The following is a 15687-nucleotide window of genomic DNA, read 5'->3' on the forward strand; positions in this document are numbered from 1 at the left end:
GCTTTCGCAAAATTACACATTTGGGAAGATGTATTTATTTGAATAAATGTATTTATACTTACACCTGAATCTGTGGTATTTCTACTTCCTCTCCAGAACAGAAGTGACATTTAAGGCTTTGCAAATGTGTCTCTACATGATTTGCTAAATATACATGAAGGAGCAATAGGCAAAAAGAGAAAAGGGATGCCTTAAAAAAGGTGCGGAAAACAAACGTAGACCGTTTTAAATATGGGCACTTGAAACAATGGTCTGGGGACAGTTTACAACTACAACACACGCAGTCTGCCCAAATGTTGTCAAAAGTCAGTGATGACGTGACCAGGAGCAGAGGATCAAGTAAGCTGTCAGGCAGTTATAGGACCTTGATACCGCCAATATTATATTGATTTCCCAAGCACCACATCACATCATTTTGATGTTGTCAAAAAAACACTTCCACCAGTTTGACTGTTGCACTGGAGAGAGTGTTTTAATGTTGTACAGGGGGAATTGAAACTTCTCTGGCCTTTCAGCCGTGAAATGAGAATGGAACTGTGCACAGGCCCATGGTGGCCCAACACGTGTGAGACTCAGGGAGAGACAAACTGAACACAATCCAAATGTCATCAGACTACAGTTTACAGGTGTGGGACTCATGCTCATATTGTTTCATTGCATTAGTGTAGGCACACCTTGTGATCAGTCCTTTGAAAAGTACAATGGTGCAGTCTAAATCAACGAAGCCTTTAAAACTGAAAGTTTGAGTGTGGCCTACTGTGTTCCAGCCCTCCCCCACTTCCTCCCTCTCTTCCTCCCTCTCTTGCTGTCTCTCTTCCTCCCTCTCTTGCTGTCTCTTGCTCTTTCTTTCTGAGTTGTGGAGTGTGTCGACACCGGATGAAAAGAAAATGTATTTGGCTGTTTTAAGTTTTGTGGTGTCTTGAGAAATGTGCACTGAGACTCTAAGTCTTGCAGGATAATTATGTCAAGGAAAATGTGAGGAGTAACCAGCCTTGCAGTGCCACATTAAAAATAACTGACTATTATCCTTCAAAATATACGTCTGTTATTCTAATAACATGAACCATTCATTTGAATCTTATTTAGTATGTGATGTACATATTAAAGTAACCTGAAAGGAAGCTAATTATGAGCTCATGAAGGCCTCAACACAGGAAATAACATGAGGTTATTCTCCAACAGGTACTTCCTGAACGAGTTTTATCAGACCCACTATCTAGCTTGTGTGCTGCAAGAAGTAAAAACTACCAATACAAGTTAAACTGAGTCAATAACCTATGAAGTAATGTGTTATCTGAAGCTGTGTAGAAACTACTCACTTCTGCATATTGTTTGCTGGAAGTACATGCAGAGTAAAGGTGTCACCTGCTATGCATGTATCCTTAGCAAAAATAAACAACAGACAAATACCTAACTGCCATCTCTCTTCCCCTCAATCCTCATCAGAATTGCTCAAGTCCTCTGCATTACAATGTCACAAAGCTTCAGAAAACAGGCTTCACAGCTACATATATATTTGGTGCAACCAGGTTGCAATAAACCCCGGAACAGAGAACAGGAGAGGGACGTGGAGATGGTTCTAAGATGCAGAGTGGGGCATCTGCAGACGAGGACAGGACAGGCCCCTTCTAGAACCTTACTCTTGCTGTGGAAAATTTTCCACCTGTTGAAGACAAAGGTAGAACCAAGAGACAAAAAGTCGATACAACCACGTGTTATCAACACGTCTTATACTTGTGAGCAGAGACTCCATAACCCAACACATGTCTCTGAGGCATGGATTCTGAACCCAATTATATTTAAATATATATAAAAATGGTCTCTGACAAGAACTATACTCTGGTAGGTGAGTTCTCAGTTCTAATAGGCGTGGTGTCTTGCATCTGCAGGAGTGAGAGAATTTCCCGGAAGCAGAAAAGAGAGTGCGTCGGTGACTGTTAGCCCTCTTCCTGTGGTTCAGCCCACGTGATCTGGGGCTCCACGGTTAAAAGGGACACAACTTCTTCTTCTTCTTCATCCACCTCTTGGACACGGAGAAGAAGACATCGTCGAAGGCAACAAAAATTAAGTTCTTAGCTCTTCAGAAAACAAAACACTTGTTGATGAGGTACAGTATGGATATTTAATTGAATATTTTTTATCGTATTATTTTGTATTTGGGATAAAATTTGTAAAAATCAGATTTATGATGTAATTTTTCTCAATAAAATGTAAGCTATAGTTATTTATCCATTTAGTCTACTATATGGCACTTTTAAAACATTTTGCTAATTCTGCAGTCATTTCATGGTAATTACAATAATTTTGCTGACTTGAATAATGCAGTTTTAATTCTGGCATAGGTTGGTTGTTTTGTATTTTTCAATGGGTCTCAGTTTCAAATAAATTCAAAGTAGATTAAGTTTGATCAAACTTTTATTACAATTTCAAAGAAATGTTTTCCTTAGGAGTAAAATGTCTGAAAAAAAGCTTACTCACGCCAGACAAAATGGCTGCCGTAAGACAGTGCTTTTGTCTTGTTCTGATAAATGATATAGAAATAAGGAGTTGGAGGCATTGGGTGGGGTAGACTGGGCTGGCTATATTCTCTACTACAACCTCCACTAGGATGGTCATGAAGTTCTTTGGAGATCCGTGCAGAAGAATGGATGTGTCTGTGTAATGTGTAAGACTAGCTCCACATGCAAGGACATTATTTCTCATTAGCAGTCAAATATTCCTCTAAACTTAAAGCATAGAGCGTATTGTTGTAGAACTGTTCTGTAGTGATGCATTCAACAAAAAACAGACAACTTCTGTAAGTCTCCATGTCTGGTTGAGCTTAATGCAGTCATGGACGCCAGCGCGGGCAGGTGCAAAGGAGAAAAACAAAGACAAGAAGAAGACTTTGGGATGTACAGTGCAGTCATCCATAAAGTAGAAAGCACTACTAAACTCCTCGCCACAGTGTAGTGTTTCCTACTTTATGGATGAGTGTACTGTGGGCTACGTTGAAAGGAGCAGCAATCAAGGCGCCAAGACACTCAGGAAATCAGAAAAAGGGGAAGCAGCTTTGTTCCACGTGGCCGTGCACTGCTCAGAGTGTCTACACAGCTCACATGGGCGGTGCACGCCAGCGAACACAGACACACTCCTCAGCCCTTTGGTTTCCCCTCAGCAGGATAGAGTGGCGTTTCCTTCTTACATGGTTATAATGACGTGCGTTTGATTAAGATGTATTTGCTGTTTGAAATGAATAAAGAACTTTCTATTTGAAATGATCGTGTTTTAGTTTTTCTATGAATTCTACACCCAAATATGATTTTAGACAGATAGGAACAGTGGTAAGTAACTACAAGACAAGGAACATCACTTCAGATTTCTGTGAAAATAGACTTTATTCCTGTAAAAAGATCCATATTGAAAGAAACTGCCACAACGTCAACAAGTCTGTGCCCTATCTCTGATATTCCTCTTCAACCAACACTGCCTTGACATGCAAAAAGACATCTGAAAAACAATATAAACAAACACATATTTACAGGTGAACTTCCAAAATGGGTAATAAAAACCTTATTATACAAAAAGTACATCTTCCACTTGGTTTTAGAAGACTGCATACAGGTCAGGAAAGACAGAAAAAAAATCCTAGTCTGTATGAAAATACCGTACTTCTTATGTCAAAGTCCCATCAGCAACCTACTGAACACTGTGCATTATATACAGACATAAACTCCTAAAAACACCACGTTCCATACTTGGCTTACCACTGCATTCACAGTCAGACTACCGAAATATATCCAAGTAGAACTATAAATACATAAATATTACAATAAATTAATAAGGCAGAATATGGGTACACATCATTATGCATGCAGTCGATAAAAGTTATGTAAACAACACATTAAGACTAAACAAGGTCTTGTAAGGCTAAATAATATCAACTTGCCTAAAATGCTTCCTAAAGGTTCAGGTCGTTTGGAAGTAGCAGAGCTGCACTAGGGGAGTGGTCATGGGACAGAGGGACTACTACCTACCTACGGTGAGTGATAAGTGTTGCAGCCTTCTTACTACAGAGCAGGCTAGGGAACAGCAGTGCATTAAAGGCCATGAGGATATACAAATAGACTACATTTCGGCAACTTCAAAGTACCTCCTCTGACATTACGACCTGTGCTACCTCGCTCCTGGTTCTGTGCAGCCCCGTAAAAACACCATCTAACACATTCAAGCCAGTCCTTTCTTTATTGGCATGTTCCACTAATCATTAGGGTCCCTTCAACAACAATGACAGAACTAGATGGTACAAAAATAAAATTGTTCCCCCTCACCCCCCGCCCCCCCTCCCTCCCTCCTTTCCCCTCAAAAGAAAAGATTCAAAATAACAAATGAACCAGATTTGCCTCCAACATACTGTCAGGTGTGCTTTGACTCCACCTCCATTACAGGGCCGATTGAAAGGAGGCAGCAGACTGTAACATATAACAAATACACTACCTCTTTCACATTACACATTCATCATGACTTGACTGTTCCCCACTGAACACAACCCTGGTGCTCTTGCTGACTTGGTAACAGGCAAAGCACCAAAGATTTTGGCAAGTATCTTATCCTGCAGTTTAGACACCCACAGCTAAGACAACATGGCTCATTACACAACTAACAGACTTGAGTAAAAACCTGAGAAATCATTTCACCCAATTATAGCCCAAGAGTAATTAAACTAAACTGAATCAAACAAACTAAACAATGTCAGGACAAACATATTACAGTAAGAAAGGACCTTTCTCATTAGGATACCACACTCAGAAACCACTGCATATATACACTGTGTCTTTGCCTACCGTGTAAGACAGAAAAACTACAGTGCTTGTGTTGTCAAAAACTACATTAACAGAGTGGCCTAAGCAGTCAAGAACCAATACTTGTGTTAAGTTTGAGTGACTTGTCCCCTATCCCTACAGTACTCCTAAAACAGAGTCTGACACTGCAGGAGCACACAGGCTGATGGACATTAGGACTCCAGACTGACCCAATGAATACCAGCAGAGAGACATGGAACAGTGGGCTTCTTTTGTTATCCTTCCTGGCGCACACACACACACACACACACACACACACACGCACACACGCACACACATCCAGGCCCGTCCAGTGCCAGAGTTATGACCATGAGTTCCGTGTCGTCGTCTGAAGAAAAAATAAAAAGGCATTTCCAAGCTTCAGTGTCGGCAGTCAGCAGACATCCTCTGCCCACAAACACCTCCGCAGGCTCCCTGTCTCCCTCCTCCACAAACACCTCCGCAGGCTCCCTGTCTCCCTCCTCCACAAACACCTCTGCAGCCTCCCTGTCTCCCTCCTCCACAAACACCTCCGCAGGCTCCCTGTCTCCCTCCTCCACAAACCCCTCCGCAGCCTCCCTGTCTCCCTCCTCCACACCCAGAAACACTGCACTGACCAGGGTGTCTCTCCACCTGCAGCCCTGTGGGTTGACACCTTCACATGTAGGGCCATCTCAGTTGCAGCAACCCACTAAGGACTTCCTGCTCTGACACCACAGCATGCAACACACCGCCCGACAAACACTAACACTAGTTAACTAACCGCAATTGTACACGTTCGCAAAATTGCCCAGTTTGTACAATTAGTCAGCATTAAAACACAACTGGAATATAATGACGGAATGCTTCTCACAACTGACCAAAAAGGACGTTTGAAATTCAACTAGAATCGATCCGGTTGCTGCTCTGCTGCAGGTAGATCTACACAGAGTGAGACCACCAGAAACTGACACACGTTCTCGTCTCAGGGCCGCGCCGTGACCCTGGAATGAGCCTCACCACACTGACCACCAGTTCGTCCAGGTGTAGCATCTCAATCACTTCAGTATCACATCCCCCCGAGGCAAATTTCTTTGAGATGAAGTCTAAACCTCACAAGAGTGAACAACCGGTTAATACTTAATCGGGGGGTATTTCGAGGCAGACTGTGAGAGCGGGGAGTTTAAATACGGCCACATGCAAATGAACATGCTGATGCTGCAGCGTTGTGTTGGCCATAGAGCTGAGTATACGCATCATATCTGGACAGCTGGTCTAGGAAGTGTTATTATACAGAGCTTTATAGGTGTGTTAAGGTCTATATATATGTCCTACTGACATATTAGTTAACCGCTAACATCTGAGACGAACGACAAACATGGAAAAGTGCTTTCAAACGGGACCCGTCATCCCAGCTCTCATTCCTTCTTGCTGGAGGAGCCCAGCTTTCTAAACAGCTTTTTTCCTTTGGAGAAGAAACTTTTCTTCTTCTTGCCCGGTGGGGAGGAGTCTGTGTGTGCGGGGGGGTCAGGGGGGGAGGGGCTTGTGACCTGCCTGGGGGCGGGGATGTGGGCGTGGGCAGGGTGTGGTGCCGGCGACGGCTCAAGCTCTGCTGCTGGCTCCAGGGCGGTGCGCTGGGAGAAGGCCAGGCCGTGCAGCCCTGCCTGAGGCTGTGCAGCCTCATCTGGGCCCGTGGCCCGAGGGTCCAGCTGCTCCACGGAGGTGGTCGCGCTCACCTGGAGGAGGGCCAACACCGTAGATGAGAATATGACGCTACATAACCATGCACTTTACTGGAACATCAGTACTATACTAAACTTATCTAGCCAACCATACCCCTCAAGTGGCACACTGTCCACCTCACCTTACATAGAATCAGTTCATGTACCCAACATGACACGTAAACTGATGGAAGTATCAAAACCTAGGGAGGACACTCACTACTCATGTACCCTTAGCTCTACTCATGTACCCTTAGCTCTACTCATGTACCCTTAGCTCTACTCATGTACCCTTAGCTCTACTCATGTACCCTTAGCTCTACTCATGTACCCTTAGCTCTACTCATGTACCCTTAGCTCTACTCATGTACCCTTAGCTCTACTCATGTACCCTTAGCTCTACTGAGTGTTTACATGTTAGGAGATGGAGGACACATGAGGACCACAGGAGCATGAATGCAGGGAAATCTCAGGACAGACAGAGAGACAGAACAGGCCCATATCGACACCATCTCTGGGGCTGGCTCCTACGCTGGGCAGGAACCTAGGGAGCTAGCATGTAGGTAGGTAGGGAGGTAGGTAGGGAGCTAGAAAGTAGGTAGGTAGGTAGGGAGCTAGCATGTAGGTAGGTAGGTAGGTACGGAGCTAGCATGTACGTAGGTAGGTAGGGAGCTAGCATGTAGGTAGGTAGGTAGGTAGGGAGCTAGCATGTAGGTAGGTAGGTAGGGAGCTAGCATGTAGGTAGGTATGTAGGTAGGTAGGTAGGTAGGGAGGGAGCTAGCATGTAGGTAGGTAGGTACGGAGCTAGCATGTAGGTAGGTAGGTAGGGAGGGAGGGAGGGAGCTAGCATGTAGGTAGGTAGGTAGGGAGGGAGCTAGCATGTAGGTAGGTAGGTAGGGAGGGAGTGAGGGAGCTAGCATGTAGGTAGGTAGGTAGGTAGGGAGGGAGTTCAGGCTCCTGTCTGGGGCAGCTTCCCTGACAGGAGGAACACTTACGCTCAAGTCTTAAAGTGCACAGATCGTTTTTGCTTCTGCACAAGGCCATGCAGGAGACAGAGGGGCAAGAAAATACAACAGGGAAATCATAAAGACAATACAAAAAGACGACAATCCAACAAGAAAAAGATAGATACGGAAAAAAAAGATCGCTGTGTCATGTCAGTAACAAGGACACGAAAGAGGTCAAATGTGAGGTCGTGCGACAAACATGGCTTAGCCTTCGGCCACGAGGCAGTCAGTCCTCCGTGGGTCACGCTATGGGGGGGCACAGGGAGAGGTACAGGGTGGGGGGGCTCACCTGGGAGTCTCTCCTGGTGGCGGCCGCCGGCCCCTCTGCGGGGGCCCCCCCCCCGGCCCCCTCCTCCGCCGTCTCCGGCACGGCCTGCAGGAAGTTGGACGGCACCAGGCCCTTCTGTCCGTTCAGGTCTCCCTGGAAACCAGGCAAACACGCATGTTAGGAGCAGCAGCCTGACGAGACCGTCAGTCAGTCAGTCAGTCCACCAGAGAACGAGTCCACTCACATAAAAGAAGCCATCGTCATCCATGTCTCCAAATACATAGATGATGTCTCCTGCACTGAAGGTCAGCTCAGCCTGCAGGGGTCGTCAGGGAAAATGACACAAATAATACAAGAGGGTGCAAGAGGATTAGTACGATACATTAGTACGAGTCATATGTCAACATCTTCGGCAATGACCTAAACCTACTGTTTGCTGTTTATAAGGACAGGCATATGTCAACATCATCGGTGATGACCTAAACCTACTGTTTGCTGTTTATAAGGAAAGGCATATGTCAACATCATCGGTGATGACCTAAACCTACTGTTTGCTGTTTATAAGGACAGGCATATGTCAACATCATTGGCAATGACCTAAACCTACTGTTTGCTGTTTATAAGGACAGGCTCTCACCTCCACGTCGGTGTTGGGTGAGCTCTCTCGAGGGTCGTAATCAAAGATGGCCACCATCCTGCGAGGGCCCGGCTCTGGGATCCCCGTGGCAACAGCTGATTGGCTGGGATCTGTCAAACACACAGTGGACTGCAGTGAGGGTCTGCGTGGACCAGGCCAGTGACTCAGACTGTGGCGGTCATCTTATCGGCATGCAGGTTATTTCCAGTTAGCATCACGCTGCACTGGGCCAGCTTCACACAACGGGGGTGTCAGAATAAGGGCTGACAGAGAGTTATCAGATGAACATCACAGGTTGGTTTAGTGACCAGTTAGTACATTTCTCAGCAAGCACTACAGTGACTGTACAAGTACATGTCCTTGTCCAGTCATCTCAAATCAGGAAGAGAAAAAGACGTCCATGCCAGGGCCCATCTCGTCAGGGGCTAGCGAGGAGCGAGCAGGAGGAAGTATGTTTCGAAAACATGGCCAGTGTCTGACTCGCCTGTTGCCGTGAGGAAGTTACAGAACGTGGCAGAGCTCACACGATGAGGACAGACAGTAGAGGACCAGGTGGAGGCATGCAGGTGGCCAAGGGAATCCGGAGCATCTGAGGCATGCTGGGAGGGAGGCGGAGGGGGCGGTGTGTGTGTGGGGGGGGGGGTCGTGCTGGGGGGAGGAACCAACCTTGGCTGGAAGAGTCTAAGCTCTCCTCCCACTGTGCTGCAGACTCCACTAGGGGACGGGAGAGAGCGGGGGAGTGGAGAGAGGAGGAGCAGGTTAACACACGTTACCCCGGGTCCACCAGCCTCCGACACAGTCAACACTGAGGGTCGGGAATCAAACCAAACCGAGAGACCACCAGGGCCCAGGCAGCCCTGGGCTCCACGAGGCATCACACAGGACCACACACAGGGCACAGGTGGAGGAGATCAGAGGGGAGGCTTCCTGACTCTAGGGTATGCCTGTCACTGGGAGGCAACAGTGTCATAATAGCAAGCCACTAACAAGTTCCCCGAGGCAGGTTATCTGGGCTCATAGGATCACGGCAAATTCACTTTCATTCAAACTACTATTAAGTACAAGTAGGTTATATGAAATGAAGCTGTTATTCAATGTAACCACTAGGTTATATGGAATCTAGCTGTCATGAAATGTTACCATGTCCCTAACCCTGAACTTAACCCTGACCCTTAAATGTTATAGCTTGTGTGATTTGGTGACAGTAACATGCTTCATTAAGAATCCCCTCTGGTCACTAAGCAACAGGGAGACAGAGCGTGTGCGTGTGAGAGGTGGAGAGAGAGAGTGGGAGAGAGGAGGGAGGAGGAGAGAGAGTGGGAGAGAGGAGGGAGGAGGAGAGGGAGAGGCACAGAAACAGTGGGAGAGAGGAGGGAGGAGGAGAGGGAGAGAAGGGAGGAGGAGAGAGAGAGGTGGAAAGAGAGAGTGAGAGGAGGGAGGAGGAGAGAGTGAGAGGAGGGAGGAGGAGAGGGAGAGGAAGGAGGAGGAGAGGGAGAGGAAGGAGGAGGAGAGAGAGAGAGGTGGAAAGAGAGAGAGAGGGAGAGAGAGAGAGACAGAGAGACATAGAGAGAGAGAGACAGAGAGGAGGAGGAGAGAGAGAGAGAGAGGAGGAGGAGAGGGAGAGGCACAGAAACAGCCAGCAGCAGGAGCCAGACACACCTTTCTTGGATCGTCGTGGTTTCGGCGGTGGGACAGGGCGGCGGGGAAGCTGTGCGTGAGAGCGAGTGCCTTTATGGAGTTTTAACAGGACACCAACATTTGTAACCCAAAAATAAACAACAAAAACAAAACACAGAGACGCAAAAATGGAGAAGAAGTAGACCACACAAAGACAGAATGAGAAGCCCGTAAAAAAGCGCTGGAGAACCCAACCGATGACCAGCAAACACGGCAGGGAGACAAAGTGGAAGTGAAAGGGTTAAAACATCTGCAAGGATTATTCCGGTGAGAAAGCTGAAGGTTGAAGCCTAATGTCAATTCAGTCGGGGGGAGCAGGGTCTTACTATGCGTCATATTCAACCACAGAGGTTCTATGGGGCTTTGCTCACAAATAGACACTCTTGACTAAAGTTTGGCACTTCTTTGAAAGGAGTTGCATGACAATGTTGCGGTGACAAACTGAGCTGATCAGGCAGAGGCGTCCAGGTGAACATGATGTCCTGAAGCTGAAATACTAGCAGGTGACAGACGAACCATGAAAGCACACAAAGCATCTCAAAGGAGTGCCGGGGGATTGTTGCGTCTGTCTGGGGAAACAAACAGGGCTGTGGTTTCAGCCCTCGCCTTGCCAACTCATTCCCCTCCTTTACCGATACAGTGGAAAGGTGTCATTTCTTCACCAAAATGTGTCCCGTAATAAGGGTATGCTGTCGTTTTCACTTACTTTCACTTCACACAACATGGGAGACAATGGGGATTTTATGAACCAAAACCACAGAAGAAACACCTGTTGAGAGTTTTCAAAAGTCCCCAGCAGACAACATGGATCAAGGCCACAGGGCCCACATTGAACAGAAATGCTTGTGTCTGTCTAGTTTAATGGGGGTGGGAGATCTATTGTGATAGGCTGGTGATGGGTGATTGGCGGGCTGGCGTACCTATCTTCTCCATGGAGGCGTCGGTGGCCAGGAAGCCCTGCTGAAGCAGCTGCTCTCTGGTCTCCTCGTCCTCCACCTGGATCTCAGACACCATGTTGCACGGCACGTAACCGAGGCGACCTCCAGACTCGCCCCGGTAGAACCCATCCGAGTCCTTGTCTCCGTATACCTGGGCCAGGGTGGAGAGATGTCACATGTGGGCTTGGATGCGAATGACAACAATGACATCGTTTCGCTTTTATCCACTGCAACATACGGAGGGTGATTTGAACCTGCGACCTCTAGATCTACAGTCAGGCACTCTACCACTGCTAGACCCGTCAGTACTTGACCCTGATCAGTAAAGACAGCAGTGTTGAGGGTGCGAGGGCTGAAGACAGCAGTGTTGAGGGTGAGAGGGCTGAAGACAGCAGTGTTGAGGGTGAGAGGGCTGAAGACAGCAGGGTTGAAGGTGCGAGGGCTGAAGACAGCAGTGTTGAGGGTGCGAGGGCTGAAGACAGCAGTGTTGAGGGTGCGAGGGCTGAAGACAGCAGTGTTGAAGGCTGCCTACCTTGATGATCTGTCCCTCTCGAAACGGCAGCTCCTCTTCGGCGGCGTCCGGGTTGGGCGACATGGCGGCCGGGTCGTAGGGGAAGAGGGCCACGAAGACACGAACCTCGCTGTCTCCGATCGGTCTGCCGGACTCCACACTCTCTGCACACACAAACACACCCAAAACATTGAATTGACCCATCTGACGTGCACAAACCCCATCCGTTTTGTCCATATGTGCAGTTCAGAAATGCTAGGTTAGGATGGCGTGTGACATGCTGAAGCCCCCCCCTCCTCCCCCCCCCCCCCCCCGGGCTGTCATGGCGACCCCCATGCGCGTTCTTAAGTGAGGTAATCAAGCTCAAGCGCTGATCCTAAGTCTGCCTGAGCAGATTGAGAAACGTGCACTCATGTCGATGATCCCCAGCTCTCCTGCACTACGCTGTTGTCCAGTAAGTCCATTAAATTACCTCTTAAAACACACACACTCAGAGAGCTCTCCTCTACTGCACGGGTATGTTTCATTAACATCCCAACAGCATGTCCTACATGGAAAACACCACGCGACAAGACTCAAAACATCTGGCCTGAGTTCCTATACGCTGCCCTGAGCGTGTGAAAGCATGTCCGCGACCACAGCGCTGGGCATGGCGTTGACTGCGGCCTGTACAGTGAGAGTGAATAAGCTGCTGAGGCAACGTGTAAGCTGCAGCAGTGAGAGGTAGTCCATCTCATTAGGAAGGATCAGTCACTCTGTAGCAACAGTCATGGGCGGACAAGACGGCACACTTTCGTATCCTCTGGGGTTATCTCTCTAGATACGAGACTCGCTTCTCCCGGGGCTCTTGCTGCGTGCGCGCCGCGCGTGCGTCTGTGGGCTTGACGTTAGCGCGCGCGCGTGTGTACCGTGCGTGCGTGTCTCACATTCGTCGGCCCCAAACCCAGAACAGCAGAGTTCTACATGTGATGCGTTCAACAAGACCACGTGGGAGCTTCACAGACAGAGGGAGAGAAAAGAGATGGAGGGGGAAAAAGGGTGGAGCAACCTAGAGCGACCAACAAAGGGGGCTGTCTCGTATCCCAACAAAGGGGGCTATCTCGTCGTCATGATCAGTGACCTATGCACTTTTGTAAGGCTCTCTCTTGGAAGTCGCTTTGGATAAAAGCGTCTGTTAAATGCATAAATGTAAATGTAACAAAGGGAGAGATGGAGGGAGAGATGGAGGGAAGGAGAGTACAAGACAACCATGCTCCCCTCACAGAGGCTGGTTTCACTGCCGGCTAATCTAGGTTACTATTTTCATTGCTGTCACTTCCTCCTGTCTCATGTCATGACAAGCCATGTTGGGTTAAGCCAGTTCTGAGCTTAGCTCTTTCTCTCTCCCTCTCTCTCCTTTAACCCCTACCCAGCTACTGTCGTGTCCATCCCCTCCCCCTCCCTCCCGCAGGGCGATAATCTGACTGTCGACGTGCAGGAAGGGGGGGGGGGAGGGGGGGGAGAGGAGAGGGTGCACTGGCGTACAGATATAAATATGTTATAAAAAGAGAGATATAAAAAGGTAGAGAGATGGATAGAAAGAAGAGCGATGGAGGAAAGAAAACGGGGGAGAACTGAAAGGCTGACCTTTTATCTTCCTGGCGACAGAGCGTGCCAGTTTAGGGGAGAGCTCTGGCGGGCCTCCACCCCACGGGGCCCCAGCCTCCTGCCCCGCCTCTCGGCCTCCCTCCTGGGGGCACAGACAAGACGGTCAGAGGCAGGCACACACACACACACACTCACAGAGAGCTACACACGGTCACACAACACACACTAAGAGACACCTGCAAACTCTCAAAGAGCAAACATGGATGTTATAGCAACTCTGTCTATGAAGGCGCCCGTCAGGACATCATACTGCCACGTGAAGCCAGCAGCAGCTGACCCGAGAGGTTCTTCATCCTTAGATGTGGACTGCCATGCCGTGTGCATTCTGACGTCACATGAACAAGCAGCACAGGATAGCAGCTCTATGCACTTCTCTCTTGTGAATGGAAGCCATTACAGGGCAGGAGACAGACAGACAGACAGACGGGGACTGGAGGTGGGTTGAGTCAGGTCCTGGTGGGTTGGGGGCGGGGGCGGGGCTCTGTGGGGGAGGAGCTGTCCGACTGAGGGAGGGTCTTCTGGGAGCAAGAGACCCAGGAGAGCAAGAGGACTACACAGGCGCCAGGAGAGGAGAGGGGATCCAAAAGCAGCCACAAGGGAGAACAAAAACAGGTAACCTTTTGCATCCATCCAGCCTCTCTTTTAGCCATGTGGCTGAAGGCCCTATGACAGTGCTGCAGAGGCTACAGTCCTGCTCTGCTAACAAGGCCCTGGTCCAGGTCCAGGCCTGCTGTTGCTACTCTGCCCTGCGACAGTGATGTCTGACCCTCCCTGCTCTGCTGCCTGCTACTCGGCTAGCTAATCCTCCCAGGATCCTCCACTGAAGGACACAAGAGGTTACAGGCATTCTGCCGCCGGTGGAGAGGGGGGAGGGGGGCTGGGGGTGGGGACATGGACAACACACCCGTTTCTGGTGGGCCGCAGCCGAGGCGTGGAGCTCAGCCTGGGGCCGGCGGAGAGCGGGGCGGGAGGCGTCCGACTGGGCCCCCTCCACCCACCACTCGGAGCTCATCTGCTCCACCACCACCTCCCCCGGGGCGTAGCCCGGGGGCTCCTCGTCGTTGTCCGTGCCGTACTCCACGTCGATCTCCACCCCGGGGCTGGGCGCCTTGACCGTGCGCACCGTCTTGCTGACCAGGTAGGGGCCGCCCTGGGAGGCCGGGCCGGGGCCTTGGCCCGTTGCCGCGGCGACGGCCATCTGACTCCTGAGCAGGGCCTCCCTCCTGAGGCGGTCGCCCACCCCGCCCACCAGGGCCACCGTCCCCTCCCGGCCGTGGTGGTGGGGCGCCTTGAGGGGCCCGCGCTGCGTCCACACCTGCCCGCTGCTGGGCCCCGCGTACAGGTTAGCATCAGAGTCCAGCTCCCGCTCCTCCTCAGGGTAGCCGACGGCGTCCACCGCGTCCGCGTAGTGGACCCTGTGCTGGGGCCGTGGCCGGGCCTGCTCCTGGGCCTGGCTCCTGAACTCCCGGCCGACGCCGTGGTTGTGGTGGTGGTGCGGCTGGGCCTCAGGGTTGGCCTGGTGGTGGTGGTGGTGGTGGTGATGGTGGTGGTGTCGGGGGCTGTGGTAGGCGTCCCCAGGGCGGTGCGTGTGCCGGGGCCTGCCCGGGGCCGGGCGGTGGTGGTAGTGAGGGGGCTCCTCCTGGGTGTTGTCCTCCTCGTCCGTCACCTCGGGGATGCTGAAAAGCTGCTTGGGGCGGGGGGGGGCCTGGGAGGGCAGCTTCAGGATCCTCTCCAGCACCTCCTCGTCACTGTCCACCTCCCAGCGGTCCGACTGCAGGGGTCGCGGGGGGGCAGGGGGTACGAGGGGGGGCAGGGAGCGGTACGAGGGGGAGGGGGGGGCGAGGTGAACAGGCCGTGGTATTATAAGGTACGGTGAAGGCAGAGGGAGGGGAGGGGGGCAGGTGAGCCCCCCAGTAAGGACAAAGAAAAGAAAGAAAAAAAACGAGAAACAAGAATCAAACCGGTAAGTTCCAGAAGAAGACCAACAGAAAAGTGAAGAAAGCGAGATAGAAAAACCGTCAAGACCTGGTGCTGTGCTCACCAACACGCACCGTGTTGCTTCATGTCTGTGAGTGTACGGTACGATCGACTTTGATGGTGTGTGTGTGTGTGTGTGTGGTTACCCGGTTAGCTCCCACGGTGTACCCCCGGGGCTGCCTCTCTCCGGGGGGGTCAGAGTAGAGGTCTTCCTCCTCCTCCTCCAGGATGTCCGACAGGTCCGACCCCCGGCTGCTCTCGGCCTGGTACTCACTGGCCGGGACCGCCTGGGCCCCGCCGTAACCCTGGGAACACCGCACAGCACAGGGTCACAACACTGGTAACACCGCACAGCACAGGGTCACAACACTGGTAACACCGCACAGCACAGGGTCACAACACTGGTAACACAGCACAGGGTCACAACACTGGTAACACAGCACAGCACAGGGTCACAACCAGGGCTCGCAAATAACTTGTTTCCCTTCGCTGTTCCAGTACCGTC

At 50.4% G+C, this 15687-nt stretch overlaps 2 protein-coding genes across 2 annotated transcripts in view; both read right to left on the reverse strand.

Annotated features, from left to right (window-relative positions):
- Positions 1–3358: 3358 nt before the first annotated feature.
- The window catches only part of tspoap1 (TSPO associated protein 1), a 63874-nt gene continuing 51545 nt past the window's right edge, over positions 3359–15687 (reverse strand). Inside the window, exons 24-34 of the mRNA XM_084698018.1 lie at positions 15329–15487; positions 13185–13287; positions 11580–11722; positions 11030–11198; positions 10092–10160; positions 9099–9146; positions 8433–8542; positions 8040–8111; positions 7817–7948; positions 6354–6535; positions 3359–3489 (exon numbers count right to left, since the gene is read on the reverse strand). Of these exons, the coding sequence (XP_084554144.1) occupies positions 3456–3489; positions 6354–6535; positions 7817–7948; positions 8040–8111; positions 8433–8542; positions 9099–9146; positions 10092–10160; positions 11030–11198; positions 11580–11722; positions 13185–13287; positions 15329–15487 (1221 nt within the window). The 3' untranslated portion in view covers positions 3359–3455. The remainder of the gene's footprint in view (positions 3490–6353; positions 6536–7816; positions 7949–8039; positions 8112–8432; positions 8543–9098; positions 9147–10091; positions 10161–11029; positions 11199–11579; positions 11723–13184; positions 13288–15328; positions 15488–15687) is intronic.
- Positions 13652–15269, reverse strand: LOC146288103 (uncharacterized). Its single transcript, XM_084698674.1, has 3 exons — positions 15255–15269; positions 14110–14976; positions 13652–13723 (listed from the first exon to the last, which is right to left on the reverse strand). Exons 1-3 carry the CDS (start codon positions 15267–15269, stop codon positions 13652–13654), a joined length of 954 nt encoding a protein of 317 aa, XP_084554800.1.

This window comes from Hypomesus nipponensis, chromosome 5 (genome assembly GCF_054491055.1).
Source record: "Hypomesus nipponensis isolate SF chromosome 5, ASM5449105v1, whole genome shotgun sequence".
Lineage (NCBI taxonomy): Eukaryota > Metazoa > Chordata > Actinopteri > Osmeriformes > Osmeridae > Hypomesus > Hypomesus nipponensis.

Bases quoted from the DNA above. Each gene is read 5' to 3' on its own strand.
- LOC146288103 (XM_084698674.1), bottom strand. The intron at 13,724-14,109 runs GTGTGTTGTCCA...TCTTGCTCCCAG, and splicing joins CTGCGGCCCACCAGAAACGG to AAGACCCTCCCTCAGTCGGA.